The 23,756-nt window shown below is 43.0% G+C and overlaps 1 protein-coding gene across 3 annotated transcripts in view; it reads right to left on the reverse strand.

The window, feature by feature from the left end:
• Positions 1 to 23,756, reverse strand: part of unc5b (unc-5 netrin receptor B) — a 54,507-nt gene that overhangs the window by 8,480 nt on the left and 22,271 nt on the right. For 2 of the 3 annotated variants that reach the window (XM_063491247.1, XM_063491246.1), the window contains exons 2-9: positions 11,468 to 11,698; positions 11,019 to 11,162; positions 10,518 to 10,621; positions 8,095 to 8,275; positions 7,096 to 7,263; positions 5,962 to 6,126; positions 3,970 to 4,002; positions 233 to 424 (exon numbers count right to left, since the gene is read on the reverse strand). In XM_063491247.1, the coding sequence (XP_063347317.1) occupies positions 233 to 424; positions 3,970 to 4,002; positions 5,962 to 6,126; positions 7,096 to 7,263; positions 8,095 to 8,275; positions 10,518 to 10,621; positions 11,019 to 11,162; positions 11,468 to 11,698 (1,218 nt within the window). The remainder of the gene's footprint in view (positions 1 to 232; positions 425 to 3,969; positions 4,003 to 5,961; positions 6,127 to 7,095; positions 7,264 to 8,094; positions 8,276 to 10,517; positions 10,622 to 11,018; positions 11,163 to 11,467; positions 11,699 to 23,756) is intronic. The other variant, XM_063491248.1, reaches the window with a different exon arrangement.

Raw genomic sequence — 23,756 nt, forward strand, 5'->3', positions numbered from 1 at the left:
ATGTAACGCAGTAAAGAATGGAGAGCTGACTGAGAGGAGATAATGGCATAAGAGAATTAATTTATGGGATGATATAAATAGCAACGTGATGATAAAAATGAGCAGGGACAGTGTTTCTATGAAAATAAGAAAAACACAAGAATAGCTGTGGGGAAAAAAGGAATAATGCAAAAAATAATTGAGTGCAAATACCTGCCGACTCATGCGAGTGTGCATGCGTGTGCAAACTCACCCTGTCTGGGAGGTTTGTAGTTGCCAGGGTGGAACGCGGTGGTGAGGGCTGATGAAGAATCAGTGATGTCTCCGTGGAGATGTCGGCATCTGCGGCGATATGCGAGCACTCCCACGCACAGTGCCATTATTACGCTCAGCGGCAGTGCCACGAGAACCGTGTAGACTGCTACACCCATACCTGGAGCCAGGGCTGAAAGAGGGACAGAAAGCCAAGACATCATCAAGAGACTCAGATGAAAACACACATTTACATCTGCAAGGGAAAACCATGAGGGAAGGAAGCATAATGTATGGCATATCATCTGATTTACTACATGCTGTAGAGTAAGCAGAATAAATTAGTCATGGAAGTCTAAGTTAGTGCTGAAAGCATTTGCTGATTAATTCATTAGCCCATCATCAGACTAAAAACAGAGTCCTGAAAATAAAAAATATAAAAGAAATCAGTTTTTTTCTTATATAGCTGTAAATCCAATTTGTTTGGGGTTCAATGTATTGAGTGGGGTAAAAAAATAACTTTCCTAGAACTCAAGAAATAACCTCTAATTAGTAATTAGTAACATCTGTTATTAATAAAAAAATAATCAGATTTATCTGTGTTAAAATAAATCAATTTGTGTTTTCAGCCTTTTTAGATCAGGGCTGGCATAGCTGCCCACTTTTTTAGGTACGGCTGTTCAACTGTTCTTTAATGCAAATATTTAATCAGTCAATCACATTGCATTTAGGCCTGTGGACATGGTGAAGATGACCTGGTGAAGTTCAAACTGAGCCTCAGAATGGGGAAAAAAGGTGATTTAAGTGACTTTGAATGTGGTATTGTTGTTGACGCCAGAGGTCAGAGGAGAAGGGTCAGGCTGCTTTGAGCTGATAGGAAGGCAAAGCTACTCAAGTAGCCACTTATTTCAACCAAAATTTGCAGAAGAGCATCTCTGAACAACACGATGAACCTTGAAGCAGATGAGCTACAGCAACAGAAAACCACACTGATACCACTCCAACAAATAACTGAGGTTACAATTCACACAGGCTCACCAAACTTGGGCAACAGAAGACTGAAAAAACATTGCCTAGTCTGATGAGTCTCAGCATGGATCCATGCTGCCTGCATCAGTGGTTTAGACTGCTGATGGTGGTGTAATGATGAGGGGGAGATTTTCTTGGGACATTTGGGGCCCTTAGTAACAACTGAGCATTTTTTAAACACCACAGCCAACTTGAGTATTGTTGCTGACCATGTCCATCTCTTTGTGACCACGATATATATCTCAATATTGAACAGATCTCAGATCTGGTGACAGATCCATTATAGCTCCTTTGGGATGTGGAGGAACAGGAGATTCACATCATGGATGTGCAGCCAATCTTGTTTAATCTATGCAACGAAGAATTAAAGTAGTTCTGAAGGCAGAAAGGTGTCTAAACTGTTATTAGTAAGGTGTACCTACTAAAGTGGCTGTTAATGAGTCTAGCTAGTTTGTTTCATTTCTCTTTAAAACAGCACTGGCACAAATAGCAGACCAACTCAACGCTCTAGTTGCTGCACTTGAATGACCTCCCCAGCATGATTATGATGTAACAGATGGGGCACAAAATACTCAGCCCGCATACCACATGGGCTAAAGTCCTAAGCAGCAGAGGCTTGAGCGCTACTACCCGACAGGACCCCTACTGCATGCTATTGCATTTACCCGCTCCCCCTCCCCGTCTATCTCAATTTACGCCGTCAAATCAATTGCCCCCAACCCCTAAAAACCACCTCCTCCCTTAAAAACGGCTCTTAAACATGCTATAAAGCTTCACAGAAAGCTGATTCAAGGGTGTATCGACTAGAGTTACGGTCATTTTAGTGATCATCGTACTATTACAGCTCAACATAAACATGTTGTCCAGGAAACAGAAAGAGATCAATAAATATTGAAAAGCTTCAAACAGAAAATACTCCACTGATCTGATATATTAAATCACCATACAGGCCATTATGTGACCAGTAATTGCATTGTCTTTTCAATGATATGATAAAATTGACTGTTTCTGCAGTCTGAGACTTTAATCCCCTGTTATAGTGTTACTTTCCATAAAAAAGATAACAGCGAGCTGCATGCAGTAAGCAGAGGAAAAGAGAGCCCCGGTATCTGAGCATATGCAGATACTCTGAGTATCATTGGTATCAGGGGAGAAAAAGATGGATTTATTCATACCTAGAAAATCAGGCAGCTTAAGCCTCGTAGCTTTCGCTGAAACTTAGAAATGAATTTTTACACGGAGCAAAGCCCGTGGATTTTCTTGCCCATCTGTTCCACTGGAAGTGCATTAAAAATGATGATCATTATGAGGAATGGGACCAATAATTCTTGTGGCTTTGGAGTACTTGTGGACACTTTGTTGTTTTTAAAGACATACTTTAAGATTACTTCACTCTGGTCTGCCTGTCATTATGCACCATGTAGTCAGTTTAAATATAGAAATCATCCCTGAAAGGCCCATTAATAAACAGCTCCTCCAGGGGGTGTTTGGCCCTAACTTCACCTGTTCCCCACCGAGCTCCCTCCCTCGTCTCCGGCTGGGTGATTGGTTGTGACTGGTCAGCAGGCTCGCCACAGCCAGACCCAAACCAGACACGTGAGGGAGTCGCGCCACAGTAGCAAAGAAGAGAAGACAAGGAGCAAAGTTGGCGGGAGACGAAGAGGAGCAAAAAAAAAAAAAAAAAAAAGGAGAGGGAGAGGGAGAAGGAGTAGACGGCCTAGATACACACACAGGAGGAGAGAGAGCTAGATGAGAGGCAATTTGGCAAAAGGGACAGGAAGAAGTTAGATAAGGTTGTGATTTGTAGAGAGGACAGAGGGATTATAAGTGTGTTGAGGAGGGGAGAGGAGATAAGGATAGCAGTGCTTGAGGAAAGAAGACAACCAAAGACACTACAGAGCAGCGGTTAGAGCTGAAGAGAGGGTGGAGGATAAGAAAGCCGGAGGCAGGCGGGCTGTGGAAGAGGAGAGCTCCCATGCTCACGTGGTGCGATTGAACCGAATCGGACAGCCGTCCACACTTATTACCAGAAACGGAACAATAGCGAATTAGGTGCATTACTAAGGCTGCTCTCCCCTGAGTCCACATCACATTGAGCTGGAGGAATTACCATCACTTCAAATGTAAACTATATCACAGATTAACTGAGAGTCAGACAGAAATCAAGGGCTTTTCTCCAGCGAGCGCTGTGCTTCTACCACACAGCCTATGGATCAAGGAGTCTCAGCTTAGAGGCATGTCATTTTGCTCACTCCATAACAGAGTTGTCATGACGGAGTAGCTCTCGCTGAACCATCCTGGGCAGTATGTGTAATTACACCAGAATTTTGTAATCAGATACTGCTTTTTCTCCCCCCCCCCTTTTACGATCACAACAAGCTTCTGTACAAAAGATGAGACGTGCTAGGACTGAGTCAGCTCTGAAACCAATGTTACACTTAGTCAACACACTAGACAAGCGTGGATAACAACACTCATAAGCAGGCTGGACAAGAAGGTGAGGCGTGTCTACGCTGAACGTGATGCAAGCTGACATAGAAGCACGGACAGACAGGCAACACAAAAAGCTGCACGCATTCAGCCCCACGTTCTAACGCAAGATGTTAGGAGTCCTAACCTGCGTGAGCAGAGAGACACACGACACACACAACGCAAAAGGCAAGCGGCGTGAAGCGGTGACAGAGCAAAGTCATGGGAAGGTGGACTTACGATGGCTTGCATGTTCAATAGAAATCTTTTTATCTGTTTGAACAGGAGAAAGAAAAAAACAAAAGAAGAAAAGAAAAAAAAACATAATGTAAAAAAATGGGTGGACTGGTTTGTTATGCAAATGAAAGATGCAATAACATAATACAAAGCCAAAACAGGAACGTAAACAATAGCTCACCGTGTGAACATAAAATGCATACTACAGGCAAGAAATGATAAATTCATATAAAAAAACAAACAAGCCTCTTCTAGAAATGTGCGAAAACGTGAAATAAATTTCAGCATAACTGTTTATTTGTGGCAAGAAGAAAAATAACATGCTGAATGATATCAGTATCATATGGATGAGGCTGCTTCAGAAAATGAACCAGGACTCTGGCGGTTGTGTGGTACATGACTGACACCATGTAGACTGAAACCTGAATGTTATCCTCTTCATCCTATGAGGACAAAAAAACCATCTCCGCTGACGGGAACAATCATTCCTACGATAACACCAGCGTGAATCATCGCTAAGTGGTTTGAGGAAATATGGAAACCATCTTTCAGGATTGTGTCGCTGACTAGATCTCAAATCAAATAAGCGTCTCTCCGTGGCATCATCAGAACGCACAAATGGCTTCCCCAGATGCTGCCATTTGTCCAGTTGCAATTAGAATCTACCAGGATGCGATGAAGATGAGGGTTTGCGGTGTCTCAGAGCATTTGCACATTTACGACTCTGGGTATTTAGCCGATCCTCGGAGGGATTAACAATGCGTGAGGTAAAGAGTGAGCGTCTGATTTCTGATTAAAGCGTGTGAGGAATGCAAAGAGCTCTAATATCATCAGGTGTGTTTGTGACCACGGGATAATCATACATAATGTGCTGGGAACATGAATAAGTCAGTCAGTAACTTGTAGTTTGCCAAGTGACACATTTACAGATTTTCAACAGCACAGTGCTTCTCATCCTCGCTCCCTGTCAGAGCCACTCGAGTGCTCGTTTTTTTCCCGATGGCCTCCTTAGAACGCCGGGCTACGTGCAGCCGGATCGGACAGCAGCGTGCTCCGTCTAAAGTGGGTGCTCTGTGAAAGCTTGTTTATGTCAGGACTCGCATGTATGTGTGGCTGACACGGTTGACGCTCAGCATTGCTTTGAGTGTGCATATGATCCCCCCTGCGACACACACACCTTCAACCCCGCTGCACGTGCATTTAGAAGGTTTGTCTGCATGCTTGGGCGTGTTTGCATCTCTGTGTGTGTTTTTTAAGTGTGTGCTTGAATGTATTTCTCTCGCCCTGCCTTTTGTGGATGTGCATCTCTAAGATTCTAATGCGCTGTCAGCTGGATTCCTCCCAGCTCATCACGGGCTGCACATTGGGTGTCAGCGCGAGTCTGACTCACTCTCATATGCTCTTCCCTGTGCTAATTTTTCGACTTGGCTGTGTCATGCTCGCTTCCCACTCCACGCACTCCCTTTGCTTAGATTTGCTCTATCTTTCTCTTTCCCCCCCCTCTCTCTCTCTCTCCATCTGTGGTTCTTTAGATGTGGATCAGTTGCCTGCTCTCCTTGTGAACCTGAATTTTTCCTCCTGAAACATCTGTCTGCGATTTCCTTCTCTTTTTTTCCCCCCCCTTTTATATCTCTCACCATGTTGCAGTGGCTCAACGCCTCGGGAATACAGTTCCTTACAAAATAGCTTTGAAATACAATACGTCTTATAAAAGTGTGAGCAAAGAAATCGCCGCCTGCGAGATCAATTCAACAACCGCCTGAAGGAGAAATTATGCTGTTAGGGAAATGACCCCTATGGATACATCAATAACACCATCTTCTATTAACTATAAGCATCAGTGAGTGAATTCAACAGATGGTGGTCTCTATTAAAAGGCAGGGGAGAGTATTAGGTTACATTACATACATGAAGAAATACACATACATATACATAAGCCAAATATTTACCCAGCTTTGATGTTTAACATCCATTTCCAACATATTGGACACTTACTTCTTGCACATAACCCCTCAGTGCAGTTCTTGCTCTCCATCATGCTGCCACTGCAGTGCTTTCCTCCATTTATGGGTGGGGGGGCTTGGCACTCTCGGCTGCGCCAGTGGGTGCACTCTGTCCCACAGGCGGACCACTTTGCCCACTCAGTCCAACCTCCATCCACTGGAATGAAAACAGAGATGTGAGTCACTTTACAGTAAGCCAACAGCAAAACAGTTTAATCGCTTCGGGTAAAGGGGAGTTGGGCATGCTGTTATAATGCAGTCTGATGCATATGTAATGGCTCGAAGTGCATAATTTAACAATTTTGCACAAAAAAAAACAACAACATTTTGTGCTTTGGAGTTAGGGTGGTCTAGACAGGATGTTATGTGACTGTACAACATAGCACTGTGTTCCCAGTGCAGGCACCTCTTAACAGTGAAGCCAGAGCTTTTGCAAAAGCAAACACTCCTCTGTCCTCTTTGGAAAAAGTTATGATGGAGTAAACAGTCGTCTGGTTTTCTCTAAAGGTCAGCCTTCAGTTCACTAACAGGGACCACAACCTCAAATATGATCAGACAACGTTTATTGAAACTGAATGGTGAATAGAGAAAGCAAAGATCTAGGCCTGGTGTCTAACCAGGTACTTAGACTCGATTGCATTAATCGGGCATCCAGCAACACTGGGAAGATTTTTTTAAATCATGATTTGTCTTTCAATGAGCATCTTAAACAAATGTTAAGGTCTGCTTTCTTGCATTTGCACAATATCTCTAAAATTAGAAACATCCTGTCTCAGAGTGATGCTGAAAAACTAGTTCAATTCAATAATTAATCTAATTCATTATTGTCAGGCCACTTTAAATGCTCCCTGAAAAGCCTTTGGTTGATCCAAAAAGAAGAGTTTTTTTCTCCAATACTGGCTTCTCTTCACTGTTAAATCCTGAATGGACATTAAACTCCTTCTCCTCACATACAAGGTCTCGATGAATCAGGCCCCATCTTATCTTAAATACCTCATAGTACTGTATCAACCCAATAGAGCACTTTCAGATAAATTATCTCCAGCTGAGGAACAAAACTGGCAGCTGTTTGTTTACTTAAAGTCTGAACATTTTAGAAATCAACAAATGAGTATCTGGTCTTCACCTGGGCATAGCGTGGTGCAAGTTACTCTCTGCACCGGCGGGCCCTCACAGAAGGCTCCTCCGTTCAAAGGGGCCGGATTGGTGCAACTGCGTGTTCGACGCTGCCAGCCACGCCCACAGCGAGCGTTACACTCCGACCACTCCGTCCACGAAGACCAACCTCCGCTCACTGAGACGCACAAAATGAGACAAAGTGAGCAAGTCTGAAAGTTAATACGTGGATGATTTTTAACATTAACGACAATCACTTTATCAACTCTTGCTATTATATTTAACATACATATCAGTGTGTGATGGCCAGGATCACCTCCTGAGGTATATTTACTGAAATCTGTCTACCACACTTACACCAATCAGGTGCAACATTAAAACAACATGCTTAATATTGTGTAGGGCCCTGATAGGAGATTTGATTTTTCAAAGCAGTACATTGGCAGTGGATGCTTGGGATCATGTTGGTTGTAGGGTAAAGCTGTGGTTTTGGTGCATGCTGTGGGTGCTCAATTTAAGTATTTCTTGTGTGCATCATTCACTCTCCTGCTGGGGGGAGGCTGCTGCAGTTGCAGAAAGTGGAGTTGCTTGGTCTACAGTAATGTTGGCAATAATATTCTAATAATTATAAAAGTAAAAATAATCTAAAAAAGTCCAAAGATCAAAAGTTTATCAGCAGAACTTTAAAATTTAAATTTGTTTTAGTGGTTTAAATGCTAATATACATCTACTGAAAAAATTCCATCATTAATAAAGTTTACTCAGTATTAAAGATTTACACAAGAGGGGCTAAAATGTTACATTTCATTGTTTTTTCAGTCAGTTATTGCTCAGCATATTGAATCACTAAACCAAAGAACCAAACAGATGATTCTGATAATGTCTACATGTTGTCACAAGTCTAATTCATAACCGGCATTTCATAGTTTTTTTCTTTAATCCAAAGCAAACATGTATCATTAATGTGAGGAGGTGTGAGGTGTGGAGGGGTGCGAAACGGATGTGTTACCATAAACAATAAGCGTAGCTGTGCTGCTGCGTCTTTTGGCAACCACATTTCGAGCCACACAGGTGTAGTTAGCCGTGTCCGAAAGTCTGGCCTGCTTGATGATCAGATCGTGATCAATCGTGATCAGAAAATTGGAGTCCTGCGATGGATCAATGACGTCCTCATTTTTCAGCCAGTCAACCTGGAGACAAGCAAGAACAGGCCGACACATACCGCTGAAATAAAGATGAGGAAACCTCAAAAAGGTTATGAAAGTTATAATTATCCAACATAAAAATAAAAAAAAAAATACAAATCAGTTGCTTCTTACAATGAGTAAATATAGAAAACAAGAAATTAGCTCTCACAGTCTCAGACGCTCGGTGTTATTTTCAGTTTTGACTCAAATTTTATTTATTTTTTTTCACATAAAATCAGCAGGTGTGCATGCATAAATATGAGTCATCTCACCACGCACAGAGCCATTCAGTAAACACAGTAAACCTGCAGAGTGTATCAAGCCATCACAACACAAAGTATTGATGAAACACGCAGTCAAAATGTGATCGTTTTTGCCAAGCAAAAACACAAATTTGTTTCTTCTCTCAAAAAATGTCTTTCATTCACTTTTATTTTGACTAATTTTTGCCTTTTTAATGGGCAAAAATCCATAACTAACTGAATACAGCAACAAAATTGGTATAATTTTATAATTAAACCAATTTAGAAATTTTAGCTTTGTGCTATTTTGTGAACGCATACTAAGTGCTTTTATTTTGAAATTTACGTAACGTGCTTTTTATGTCAAAATTCTCCTGGTTAATAGGCATCTAAAAAGAAAAAGACAGCTTTCACAATACAAATGTGGGTAAAATAAGCAATTCAGATACAAGGTTTTACAGTTAGACTAGCTTGGTGTTAAAACATGACACAAGCGTATTTCTTTACGTGTTTTAGTGAGTCTTTTATTGATGGTGTCAAATTGTCAGAGTCTCGCCCTTTACTTTCTTTCCTTTGTTTTATGCTGTTGCAGATTGCAGAGCATAAATCTGAAATCAAAACAACACAACACAAAAGGATTTGAGCTGTTTATTGCTCATCAGAATCAAGAGGAGAAATATGAGTGTGAAAGTGTTGAAAAGGCTACAGAAGAGGAACAAATTAGCCCCCCTATGAAAAATTCATTTTTTAAAAGTATTTCCAAAGCGCCGTTAAACAGAGCAAGGAATTTTTTAACACAGCTTTTCCAAACATGCGTGTCTTTGTTTGGATGCTTATAATATTTTACTTTGCACATAAATACAATTTTTATTCAGAAAACACAAAAACTACCAGGGTCAAAATGATTAGCTCTCCCAATGCTAATGGTCAATTGTGCGTCCTTTTTGTTGCATAACAGCCTGCAGTCGTCTCACACACGTCTCCTGAGCCCATTCTTCTTTGGCCAACATCTCAATCTCGTCCAGATTTCATGGTTTTCTGGCATGGACCTTCAGTTCACCCCACAGATTTTTCATTAAGATTCAAGTCAGAGTTTTGTGCAGGTCAGTCAGTAACGTTCACTTTGAGCATTTGGAGGTAGTCCTTCCTAATGTTTTCTTTCAAAATCTTCACATATCCATTTTTCTCCCTGATTCCTTCCATCATGTCAAGATTCTTATTTTCACTCATACTCAAGCATAATAGTCCCACCACCATGTTTCATGATGGGGTCACTGCTCTTTGTGTTGTATGTCTCTCCTTTCTTTCTCCAAACATAAGCAGCGCTTCTGTGGTTAAAGCGCTCTAGTTTCATCTCATGTTCCTGACGTCGCTAAATCATTCACTAGTGTCTTGGCAGTTGTTCTGGGGTCTTTAGACTCATCTCTCACTACTTTTCTTTCCAGAGTCTTTGAAATCTTCTGCTTCCTGCCTCTGCCAGGCTTGTTCTGTACTGTATGGCTCGCTTTGAATTTCATGATCATACCTCTCCCTCCAGTTCTTGACACTTGGAAACGCTGCGATAACTTTGTAAATCCATCTCCTGCTTTGCGAGCATCAACAATTCTTTTTCTTAAGTCTAAACAGATTTCTTTTGTTTTTGCTGTGATGCTTTCTCAAGTGACAGCTCAGACCCTCGCTGACGTTTTTATGCTGTGTGTAAATTGGACGATAACCCTTAGTTTTGTAATATGCCTCAATAAAAAGGTCAGTTTTTCAGGAGGCTAATAATCTTGGCTTTTATCACTTTTTTCTGAAATAATTCTGTTATTGTGTGCAAATAGAGATAATTTGTGCTCTCTAAAGACAGCTAGTATGTGTAGAAATGTTGAAAATCCTATGCTCTTTAAAAAAAAAAAGCCCTTGGTAAAGTTTTGACAAAGACTTTAAATTTCATAGGGGGCTTAAAAATTCGGTCCTCATGTGTAGGTGATGAGAGTGGCGATGGGGAGAAAGGCATTTACCTCGGCAGCAGGCATGCCCTCTGGGGGGCGACACTGCAGCAGCACCTCCTGCTCAAGACGCACCTCCCGCCCCAAAGGCTCCTGTTCAAAGTTTTTTCTCAAGTCTACAGAGGGCGACACACATGCAGTCAGCAGTTAGTGAAGGCTGCCCTGTGACAGCAGAGAGTGACACTCAGTTTATCTCAGCGACACTGCCTGTCACATGCACACACACACACACCAGGCAAAGCCCCCAAAAGCCTCAGTAACTGTGTCATTTTTCCACACTCCAGACTCTCATAAACATGCGACGTGTCAATCACACCGCGCCCCACATTACCACCAGGGACCAAGATGGAGTGTTACGGCAAATTTATTTGCATATATACTTAAACTGACGCGTGTGACAAGGAGAAAGTTGGAAACATTTGCCCTTTCGCTGTTTCTCTTCCTCTTGCTCTCTCACTCTGTCTCTCACACGCATACGTGCAGCATGTGTAAACGCGCCGCCTTGATACTGACATGCAATGCGAACATAGGCGCGGCTGCTCTTGGTGGTGCCAGCTGAGCTCCAGGCCACACACTGGCACCAGTAGTCCTCCAGACCGAACAGCTCCTCCACCTGGGTCCTCGACACTGAGATGTCCACCTCCCGCACCACCAGGCCTGTGCAGAGTGAGAAAGGGAGAGAGAGAGAGAGAGAGAAGAGAGACACAGGAAGAGCAGGAGAGTGAGAGATTAGTGAGGCAGATTTTTCACAGTGCATATAAATAATGCATTGGCTGCAGGCCAAAAGCAGTTAACGTGCACATAAAATCCTATAGGAGCTAATGGATTATGTAGTTGAAAATGATGTTAGTAATTGAGGATGATGTTTATGTCTGTAAAATACAAGGTGACATTACTGTGTGTGTATATGTGTGTGTGTTTTTGTAGCTGTGTTTACAGTGTGTGAGCGTGCAGGTCTTCACCTGTGATCTGGTCCAGACTCTCTCTAGTGATGTGATCGTTTTGGTTCACCCACTCTCCGTTACATTTGAAGTAGATTTGGGTGGCGGGTGAGGCACGGCAGCGCAGCTGGACTGGACGGTTCTTCACTATGAAAGCATCCTCGGGTTCTAGCAGGAATTCCGGGAGAGGTTCTGCCGGTGCTGACGGGAAGGAGTCAGGAAGAACCTCGGCCTCGCTGTAGTCGCTGCTCTCTGAAGAAAAAGGGGGGGCGGGGGAGATAGAAATTATTTACCGACCTGACAAAAGACCAGTGTAGTGAATCTGATCTATGGCAAATCTGCGGCTTCTCCTGGTCGCTGACCTCGCTGACGAGGAGGTATGGAAAAAGCAAAATGCCAAATTTGTCCATATCACTAACCTATCACACATCGAAAGGGAGAAAATGTCTGTATGACAGCTTATTTTGTGTGCCCCTCTCAAGCTTCGGGGGAAAGCCACTCTGTAAGTGTATTTCAAGAAGACATTTAAGGTGCTGACAGTTTGTACCGTCATGGAAGGAGTACAGTGACATTTTTGCCTCCCTGTATAACCAGCAATCTGGACAAGGCAGACCCCCTGCTCTAGTTTCTCTGGAAGAGTCTGTGCTTCTCAGCTGGAGCAGAGAGCCGCTGACCTTCTGCGGGTCAGTCCTGTTGATCGCACATTATCCCATGACATTTTCGATGTGACACGTCCGTCTTGGAAAAGCTGTCAAAAGCTTTTCCTGGCAGGAAGGACACAGTCTTTCTGACCTCTTTTGTCAGACGCGGTACTCTAATGATGATGAGTAGATCCCAAGCAGTATATCAATGATGTTTATTGCAGAAGACAGATTTGTGTATATGGACTGATAATGCGTGACAAAATGCATGCTATACAGATAAATAGGAAAAGTTGTGACAGTAGTCAAGATAAATATTAATGGCCTGGACAGCTTCAAGAATATTACAATAATGTATAAAAATAAACCGTGCTGCAACTCATATATTTATTAAATGAACTGTATCCTTGTGTGCACGAGTGTGTAGGTACACAGGTGGACTGGAAAAGACCGTGTGACAGCACGGCAGGGATATAAGGGTCTGCTTTGAACATGAAAAGTTAGCACATACATAAAAAAGTGTAGGCATACTTTGAAAGCTGCAATAGGTCAGCATGTGCTCCAAATGTTCTCTCTGTTTTGTTGAACAGCTACACACAGGTGACAAATGAAAGGCAAAACAAATAAAAACTGCTGGGACACTGAACAGCTTCGGTGCATTTTGGCATTTGAGCTACAAGTGCCTCAAACATTTTCCCAAAATATAGTTGCTCATTTAGTATTTTGTTGATGCCGTATGAAAAGCACAGTCTAACACATTTTCCAAAATATTCCAGGTCTTTCACTATGATTCACGTCAGCTTAACTCTCACCAAAACATTCAAAGACCCCTTTAGATGAGAGCCCCTGGGAGGTCAGACACACTGCAATTTAAGAAAACACAAGCAAGTAGAAAAACTCTGCAAATGCTCAAAAAACACAATGGCAGTGATTTTGGGAAGACAATAATGTGACAATAAAAGCTGCAGAAGTGACAGAAACTGAGACTGTTGTAAGGATGAAAAAGCTGCAGGGAATGTGTGTTCTCATCACATGATAATAATCACAATGGTAAATGGACTGGGTCTTATATTTTTTAATTTTTTACTTCCATTGTCTGTTTTGCATTCATTTAAAGTGTTTTACTATTTGCTTGTGTTTTCTTAAGTTGCAGTGTGTTTGACCTCTCAGGGCCTCTGTAGCACTGTCATCTTGGAACAGACCACTACCATCAGTCTAAAAATGATTCGTCATAGCCTAAAGATGACAATTTATACTGATTTGCAGGGACCCTTCTCTATAAGGGTACAATTTGACCTGAATTGAGGCAGGAAAATGGCCCTCATGGCATAATAGCCACTGGATCCCCTCATTGTAGAGATGAGGAGTCCAGGTTTTCCTTTAATTTTGCCCCAACTCTATCATACTGGTCCCATCCCTTGCATTTTTGAGTAATACAGGTTCTTATAAATTTTTAATATGTCTGACTTTACAGCAGAAAACTTGTTTTTACCTGGTTGTAAAAATGATGTGGATTCAATAAGCATTAACGTGAAGAAGATTGACATTTTCTCCAGTCAGGATAATCCAAAAGCTAAAGGCATATCGAACTCGGTGCGCTGTCTTCACTTCACATGCATGCCTACAGATGAATTCACATATGCGGGAACAGCTCACTGGGAACTGTGCTTTTCCTACACTACAGCCTTACAGCCTTGCAGTTCTCAAATCTTATCCTCTATATTCAGAATGGCTAAAACAAAAAAAAAAAGAGAGAGAGAGAGAGAGAGAGAGATGCGTGAGCAAATTCAGCTGCTTTTAAACTACGAGATTTAAACAAGGCAGATTTGCAGTGTTGGGTTTTCAAAATGTATCAAGCCTCAACCTGATCAGGTATTCTACAACCAGGGAACAAGAGAAAGTACTTAGAAAGATACCATCTCCTATTTTAGGAAAGTGAGCACTTGCCCACTCTCATCCCACTGTTCCCCTTGACAGATTCTGTCTGAGACATTAGGGAAAGCAGAGCACAGAGCTCGCAGAGGAAGCAGGAGAGAAAAATTGTAGCAGGATTGAAACCAAGGCCAACGAGGATTTATGGTATTCAGGAGGCTGTACCATCTTCAAGTAAAGTCAAATCTATATGACTATAAAAGGTCTAGCTGAGGTAAAAGTAGAATTACCAACAACTGAGGGCTAGCCAGAGACAAGAAATGCATCAGCTGCTCAAGGCATTACAACGATCCAGGATAGATCGCTGTTTTGGAGCATCTTGTTTTTGACTCTTTTCTCTCTCCCACGCAAACACTTCATTTTTCCAGTCATTGCAATCACCTGTGACCTTAAACTGAACCCTCACCTTTTAACCCACCCAGACCTCGGCAGTGTACAGTAAAAGCAGAAATGCTGACAGTGATGATGAGCTCAACGTGATCAATAAAGGTTTTCAAATACTTTTTTCTGTTTCACTGAGCATTAATGCATCGTAAACGATCCAGCTAGCCACCAGTGCAATATTTGTGTCAGTGATGGACACCTTAAAACTAAATTTTACTTTAGTTCAACGAGAGTGGCTTCATTATACTAGACTTTTTTTTTAAATGCCAAGGGCGATCCTCAAGGAGTTTCCGAGGAATACAGCGAAACAAATAGAAACACAGGAACAAACACCCACTTGTTCCTTAGAGCAGGTGTTCGCACTTTTACGTCACTTATATACGCTCAATTAAGCATGCACAATGCTGAGGATACAAGCAGGTAAACACAAACAATTATGAATAATGGAAGTTAACACATCAGAACGTGATGCTTAACCATGAACATGAATCGCATTCATTGGCATGCCTCTCTCCCTCTCTCGGTTCCTTTCTCCCTGCTAAGCTGTCGCCTCCAGTCCCTCAAACTTTGTATTCTCTGTCAATAACCAATTGTGTCGCCCCTCCCCGCCCCACTCCCCCGCTCTTTTCCCTTTGTCCGGCATTGATCGCTCGGTGTTCAAACATCGGCTGAAAACACAGCCTGTCACTCTTCAGGCGCGATGAGAGGGGGCACGGAGAGAGAAGGAGGAAAGGCAGAAAAAGAACGGTTGCAGAAAGACAAACAAAAGAGAGACGGCGGTTCAGCCGGAGACAGAATGGAAGGAGAGCACTGCGTATTTGGTTAAACCTCCCTCTCTGTGCCGTGTCTGTGTGTGTGCACGCGTGTGTGCTCTGAGGCCTGCAGAGAGGCACAGTTTAATTAAAACACTTTTAGATGACAGAGGAAGGAGACGGACAGACAGACAGCCTCTTTTCTCTCCTGCATCTCTGTCTGGGATAATGGAGCTAGGGGTTTAAAGTAGAACCTGTGTTTTTGGGCCAGCATACAAACATCCATCAGAGCTCAGCAGCTGGCAATTTGTGCGGAATGGAGGAGCCTTAAAGACAAGAACTCCTCACCGTGCAGCACAGCAAGTCTTTTATTACTCTAATGACAGACAGCAGACAGCTAGACAGCAAACACAGGCTTCTGGGTATTCCTTTCTGGAGCACACAATTGTGTGAACACATAGGCACAAGTAGACCCAGACACTAGATGACAACCTATAGTTATACGGAGCATTCTCAACCACTCTTATTTATGCATGCTGAACTCATCTGCAAATGAAGGAGTCCCCTCCTTCACGTTTGACTGTGTGGTGAAGTGCAGAGCTTCAGTTCGCCGTAACGGAGAGTTGAAGTGACAGTGGTGGAGCCCGGCTACGCTAGAAGGCAGGACTGCGTGGGAGAACGACAGAGGGAGTCTGGACAGGGGTGACAGGATGGGAAGACAAGAGAGCTGGCCAAAGACAGGTCAAGAGACACTCAAAGCCAAGTGGTGAGCGGAGAGACAATAAGGCACGCGCACACACACACACACACACACACACACACACACACACACACACACACACACACACACACACACAAATTCACGCACACACACACTGGACAGCTATAATAACTGGCAAGGGAAATGAATCACAGCAATGTCTGTCTTTGTCTAAGCCTGTGAAACTCTCTGTTGTTCTCTCTGCCCTCTCTTTTCTTTTGCTCCTCATTCTCTCTCTCTCTCTCTCTCTCTCTCTCACACACACACACACACACACACACACACACATGAATGACTGTAATTTTCTTAGCCCCAGCGCCTCTAGCCAGAGTGGAGTCTAAAGCGTCTGTACTTTATCATTACCTTTACAGAGTTAGTCATTACTGTCCCCTTCAGTGCCCTCACTATCCCAACACTGCACTCAGAAGTAGAGGAAAAGCAAGCATGAGAGAATAAAGCACAGGAGGAAGAGTACTTTGAAGAGGTCGAGCGACAGAGAAATACTACAAAAGAGACGGGGTTAAGTTGTGTTTGGCAAGATCATGAAGTTTTCATTTTTTTTATAGAAAAAAAAATTATGAGTTATATCAGAAACAAACAAACAGCGGTGGAGCATCCCACTGCCTCGCCTCTGCTTTCCATTGGAGTATATGACATGGCAATGCTTTCCTTCTTGCCCTCCCCTGACTCCAGTCTTCCTTCCCTCTTGCCTCCTGGATTCAAAGCACTTTGCTGTGTCCATTCAACTTCAAATGACATCTTACTTTAATGAAAAATACACATGCAAAGCAAACATGGGCCCAACTACGAAGCACAACCAACCCCAGTGCTGGGTGCTGTACTGGATGCAGCAGCACACCAGCCAGTAATTTCATGCATGATATGAATTTTTCAAATGCTGCTAAACCGGTAAACAGACAAAAATACCCGCTGTGGCTTTTCAGCGTGTTTGAATGTGTTTTATTATTGGCCACCAGGCAGCATATGGAGAAGGAACCTGTAAGAAATGGGCCCCTTGTTACTCATGCTCCTAAACATTTGATGCAAAATATTAATATAAGACATGATTTATTCGTTCTGAAGCTAAATCTCTTCAGCGAGGCAAACATTATGGTGCCGGCCAGATAGGACATAAAGCAACTTGGACAGGAGCTGCGTCTGCTGTTTAAAAGTTTATCAGTTTTAAATAATCTGACTCGTTTTGCTGTCACTTCTGGTCACTCTGCTTGGCTTTGATTGGAGGCGGAGATCAGACCCTACGCACACAATCTCAGGGAAACAGGTGAGGCAAAGATACTCAAGGCTAACAGGTGTTTTTTCTCCCAGCCACGGCTTCATTTGTGGCACAGAGTTTGGAAGAATATGTCTCAAGGCAGCACTTCACAGCTCTGCTGTGGAAACATTAACACTAACGAGCCAGATGTTGACTTTGATTACAAACAGTGGGAACAAGAAGTGGCATTACATCTAACCGAAAAGCACAACAGGCAGCCTGTTAAGGACCGACTTCATAGCCCCGTACAAAATATTACAGGTTTTGTTAACAGAGCCTAAGAGTAGGGGTCGCTGTGGCCCAGGAGGCAGAGCTGATCAACTGCTCGTTGAAAGGTCAGCGGTTTGATCCACAGTACACGCTGAAGTGTCCTGAGGCAGGATATAAATTGCCGCCAATGCATCCGACTCAACGTGTGTGATAGGTAAAAGCACTCGAAGGCACAGGATAAAGTGCAGTGCGAACGTGTGTGTGCGTGTGAATGGGTGATTGTGGCTTTGAGTGCTCAGTAAGAGTAGAGAAGTACTCCATAAGTACTATTCCTGTTTATTGTTTTGGTGGTGTTGTTTTATTTTATTTCCTTTTTATGACAACATAGTTTTTTTTATTATCTATATACTACTGTAAGAGGAATCAGCCACTGCAAAATGACATATGTAAAAATATGAAATTGCAGAATGTTAAAACATATTACATATTTTCACTGTCCGGTTCTACTCAGCCCACTGAGGTCAAACAGCTGTGAGGACAGATGGTCAAATGTGACAACACTGCTTATGACTAAGAAAACAAGGCCAATTAATACAGTGATCAACAGCCATTATGTAACACTGACGATATACATCATCCTCACCCTATCCACCTCATTATCATCATTCTTGAGACGAAGCCCCGGGGTACGAGTTGCACACACTACACAGAGGCAGGTTGAAAGAGACAGAGATTGATGGAGGAAGACAGTCTCTCCTTGCCTTCCTTAAAGGACAATTACATTGAGTGATTGATATTCAGCCTGACCTCATCCTCATCAGCTTGAAAAAAATGGTACAAGAGGAGAGAGAAGAAACCAGGGAGGAGGTAAAAAAGATAAAGTGAAGAGATGTGAAGACTGGAAAGAAGCATGTGTGGAGACTTAGAAGGATCTGATGGAGAATCACTGCACGTGTGAGTGGGGCAGTCACAATGTGTGTGTATTTTGGCGTCAAGCAGGGCACAAGGCGACATGAGTACAGGTTGGAGCAACACAGCATCGCTTCTCACATCAACAAAGGCAGACGGAGTGTGAGGAGTCATGCGGTTCACCCATCTGACCGAACACGCACACACTCGCAGAAACGCTTACAACATAAGCAGCCCTTTTGAGCGCAGACAGGGGGCAAAATTGGTCATCTTTTAATAGGAAATGTCATTAATTCACCAGTGACTAACAGAGCCGCCATTATTTTCATTTCATCACGATTGCTGTGAGTCGACAGGAGGCAGGAAGCAGAATTTGATTTCCTGCTAAGAGCACCACAGCTCCAACTCTGTGTGCTCTCTCATCAAGTCTTCCAAATGTTGGCCTTGAAAGCTCTTGTTTGGGTATTTTGATACTGCCACCAAGATGTGAACCTGCAGCGGCTTCACATGTCTCTGCAGCCCGTTTCTTTGTACTCACCATGGTGACTCTCTAACTAACAGACTTCCTCTCTCGCACCAGCAGGCACACGCACTCCCCTTCAGGTGCTTCATGATTACTAGCGGCGACAGCGCGGCTGGTATTGCTTTCACCTTGCGAGCCTTTGTGAGTGTTTGTCATCCCGGCAAAATGCGGTCATAGCGATACTATAGCAGGAAATGTATATGTGTTTTAAAACACTATGGGAGGTGTTTGTTGGTTATACGATTTTGTGAACGCAATAGTGCCTCAGCCATGCAAGAGACAGTAATTTCTTGCAATTTGCATACTGAAATACTCTAAAGTTGGTAAAAAGAAAGAAACCAGTTATATATTGTAATTTGTGTAATTAGCTTCAATCTTTTTAAAGAATCTCTACAGTCTGCTCTGTTAAAAGTGGAACTGCCACCTTTCTTTTGTTAAACAATTAGCTAGCAGAGACTGCAAATACTAATTTTTGTCAAATTTGCACCAATTAAAAGTTTTTAAAAGAACACAAAACACATAAATCTGCTTATATATTTTCTTACTCACTAAACTTTACTTCGGGGAGCCTATCCCAGCTGACATGGGGCTATCTAACAGAGAGACAGACAACCATTCGCACGCACATTCATTCCTACGACTGTGCTAACTGCATATCTTTAGACTTGCGAGGAAGACTGAGTACCCAGAGTGCACCCACGTAAACACAGGGAGAACATGCAAACTCACACAGAAATGCCCCGACCCGATGATGGAATTTCCTCTGACCTTCTTGCAAGGTCTTTGGGAAAAAGCAGGGCTAACCACTGTGCTGCCCCCTGAGTAAAGAACCTCATCCACAAAATATATCTAAAAGCTGAAGAGACGACCACATTTGATAGCCTAGAAGCCAAATTCACAGAAGGACCTGCAGCTAACTTTAGCACATCTGTTGCCAGCGAATAAGAAGTTGAATACAAGGATGATGATTGCGAAACCTTCCATTAGATTTTGACAGCTTCTTCTTGAGGTAATTAGGCAGCTGGGTAAGTTGTTGTCACAGAAACAGGGCTTTTTCACAGTGTTGGTTGACATTTAAACTTTTTATCAGCTATTTACAATACACAAACACATTATGTGAGATTGGATGTTCAAAACATTAGTATGTAACTATAATTACTATTTAATGTTGCAGTAGGCAAACACAGTAATAGTGATATTAGTGTCACGGACATTGTCAAACAGTGACCACAGCAGCTGATGTGTTGTGTAGAGGCTGTAAATAAATAACATTTTTCACTTGAAAAGCATGGGCTCATTTTGTAAAAGAAGTTTTTGAATTTATTATTTCAGAACGAGTAAAGTAATAAAAAAGTATCTGTACAAAGTTTTCTGTACCAGTACTAGTAATGGTTCAAATGTGAAAGTTACCCAAGCCCACCTGGTAGTGCTATACACCTCTGAATAGGTCCATATATGCCATAGTTTGCTGCTCCATTGTTTCAACATGAATGATAAGACAAATTTCAGCTGTAATTTTTCACATATTAGCTATGCTAGCTGCTATATTTGTAAGTTACTTCACAGGACTTTGGTGTGAGAGTACTTGCCCAACATTAAAACCTCTTTTAGACTGCTTTCAAATATAATGACGTGTTTAGTTTTGTATAAAAGTTGTGACAGCAGTTTTACGAATCTGACAATGAACCACGAGGAACATTAATGTAAAAGTAGCTTATGAGTAAAATGACAGAAATCTGTCACTCTGTCAGACCCATGATGCCGGCATTTTCTGAGAATGGCACTGAAGACAATATGACAACACACACAATGTTAATGCTTTGCCACCCTTTCTGTATATTTGTCATAGGAACGTGTGAGATGCAACTTGTTGGAAGTTCATCATAGCAGTGGAAATGTCACACCTTTGATTGCTTCCAACATGCTAATGAGGACACCTGCAGAGCGGCTATTTCTGTGGGGTGTGAAGCCGATCGTTTCATCAAGATACGAGTGCATGAGTTTAATTAACTGTGCAGGGCTTGTGCGCGAGCGGGCAAGAAAGATAGAATCTGTGTGAGGCAGTAAGCGGAAAAGAAAAGGTGTGTTTGGGAGAGAGAGAGAGACAGTGAGGTGACAGGAGGCAAGAAAAGCAGATTGGCAGAGGAGGAAGGCCGAGCAGGTGATGGAGATGCACAGTGACAGAAATCCTTCGCTTGTCCATCCAGTATGTCCCGGTGGCAGCAGGAGAGAGAGAGGAAGCCTGAAGACATAGTAACACATATGCATGCAGACACACACAGACACACACACATGCAACACAACAAAGACCTCATTTAGCGATCTGATTGTATACAGAATGTTATCCTACACTCTTATCTGCAAGGTGTGTTGCCCTACAACCATCTAATTGTAAATGAAGCGTGACCTGCCCTTTTTTTTTTTCAAAGGACTCGCCTCCTGTGTCATTTCTTCCCACAAACATATCCTGTCATAATAATACTTAACCAGTCCTCTTGGAGGCGATGCTGGTGGGGGGAAATGCACAGACACACAGGTAAACATGTTATCTAACTACATGGTTACAGACAGTAAATAAGGCAGAAAATGAAAGAGGGACAGACAGTGGTGGTTTTTGCTGATAACTGGGTGAATACTGGAGAATTACGTGGTTGTTTCACATGGACCCACACTATATTCAAAGCGTGTGTGTAAAAGAGCGACATGGTGGGTGTGTTTGCAGCAATCTATAGAATATATTTACTCACCGTGCATGTAACCGACTGTGCCCCCCCCCCATCTATAAGCGAGCTTCTGTGACTGTGTTTTTGGATGTGTGGGTGAGTGTGACTGTGAGAGTGGGAGCGCTAAGAGGATTTGGGCTTGTGTTGTAGCTGTGAGCCCACTGCTGCTACTGGTGCATTTGAATAGACGCGGGGACTGGGGGGGGATACATCATGGCTGAAAGTGTGCTCTGTCACAGCTAGGGGGCGCCACCCCCCACTGAGCTCATTAATCATGGCCCATCAAAAAGTGGCTCTGTGCTGTTTGTGTATGCCCTGACGACCACCTACTGCATGGGAACACAGGCGTACACAAACAGTGCTATCAATCACTTTTGCAGATGTAGACAGGGGGTTAGAGAGGGCTGAGACAAATATTGTCGTCCTCTCAAAATTACAGACCAGCATCACAACTGTTACTTGGAGGTCAAGCTCACGCGAATGAGAACGCGACTCTTGCCCTTCCTACTGCACGTGTAGATCCAAGTGCACGAGCTGAGTGCAAGGCGCCATTGCTGGCCTACTCTCCCACTGCACAGCTGCTTGATGAGAATTGCGCAAATCTACCCGGAGTGGCTGGTTGCCATGGTGGGTATTCACATGGAGTCCTCTCCTCTAGAGGCCTGCAGTATACACGGCTATTAACTGTGGCGCACACTCTGCAGCTACACACGCTCACACATTGCCCACAGTCTGTCTCCTCGCTTCCTCCATTTGGAAGTTTTTCCTAAAAATCTGTCCGTTTCTGTCGCTGATTGTCTCACGGTGTCTCTGTGTATGCGTGTGTGTGCAAGCATGTATAGTGAATAGGTAAGCAGTTGAGTGGGATGAGTGTTTGGAAGCCGGAGCCGTTTAAATGGCCGTAATTACATGAGAAGATGAGCTGCATTCCTTCCTGAGGGCAGACTGATTACAGGCCTCTCCTCTCTGGGCCCCTGTAATTACCCACCCTATCCTGCCTACCCTCCCCAACCGGCGCTTCACCCTCCATCCCGCTGTACTTGCATTGGTTTCTCTCTGCTTTGGCTGGTCTGTGCCCCCACCTCACCCTCCTCTCCTGTCCTCTAATCCACCTCTCTCCCAACTTCTGCAACAGTCTACCTCCCCCTTCCCTCACCAGGTCATTCTTCTGTCCTCTCTCATAACTCCTTGAACTGATTACTCCTTACACGCACACACACACTTAGAGCTTAGAGACCACTCACAGGACAAACAGCGGAGGTGGCATCATGAATGTAGTGCATACAGCCTTCAATTTTTTTCCTAAAGATCTCTTTGACATTAAATCCCACGTGTTATGAAGATTTTCTATGAATTTTTAAAGCCCTTGACTATGCATGTAAGCATGAAACTTTGCATCAGAATGCATAAAGGCTACTTTTTGATGAAAGTAACTACTACATGTATAGCAGGCGTACTTCTATTTGTGTGTAAATGTGTGTAGGGAGGAGGGTTGCTTTTAAATTCCAGTCAATACCAATGGCCACTCCTTTAGAACAGACAGTTTCTGCCTTAAAGGCAAAACTCTGCTCTCTCACCCCACTTTTGTTTCTCTCACAAACACACACACACAGGTGGAGATAAGCACCTGACCTCACGCATACACGAACCTCACCAAAACCAGTAAGTCCACCTCACTCAGAGATTATGGCAAGACTGGAGACACACACACAGTCAAATTACACGTCCTTCACCAGAACACCCTTAATTGGTGCACAGAGCTGCAGTCTGGGTCCTCGCTGCTCTTTCATTTATCGTCAAGTAAATGATCAGAATGGCCATCTTTTACAATTTGTGTACTTTAAAATTTGTGCTCTGTTTGAAAAATTTAAATTCAGCTCATGTTTCTGATTTTGTCTTAGGGTCCTGCCACATTACAATGCGCTACGTCAAGAAGTGTGACCTGCGATCGTGAGACGAGTCGGCAAATTACGTCAAAACATATGTGGTTCTTTTATTATTTGATATGACAACTCAACTCCCCGGAGAGGGAGAAAGACGGACGGATCAAACTTCCTGTACAAATCACACCAGACACTCCGAGCAGGTGATAATGAAGGGAGAGGAGAGTGTTAGGGGGCTTATCGAGTTGTGGGGAGAGAGTGAGAGTAAACTAAAACATCACAGGGGAAAGATGGATGGATTAAAAATGAAAAGTCCCTAT

The sequence above is a fragment of the Pelmatolapia mariae genome, linkage group LG13, assembly GCF_036321145.2.
Source record: "Pelmatolapia mariae isolate MD_Pm_ZW linkage group LG13, Pm_UMD_F_2, whole genome shotgun sequence".
Classification (NCBI taxonomy): domain Eukaryota; kingdom Metazoa; phylum Chordata; class Actinopteri; order Cichliformes; family Cichlidae; genus Pelmatolapia; species Pelmatolapia mariae.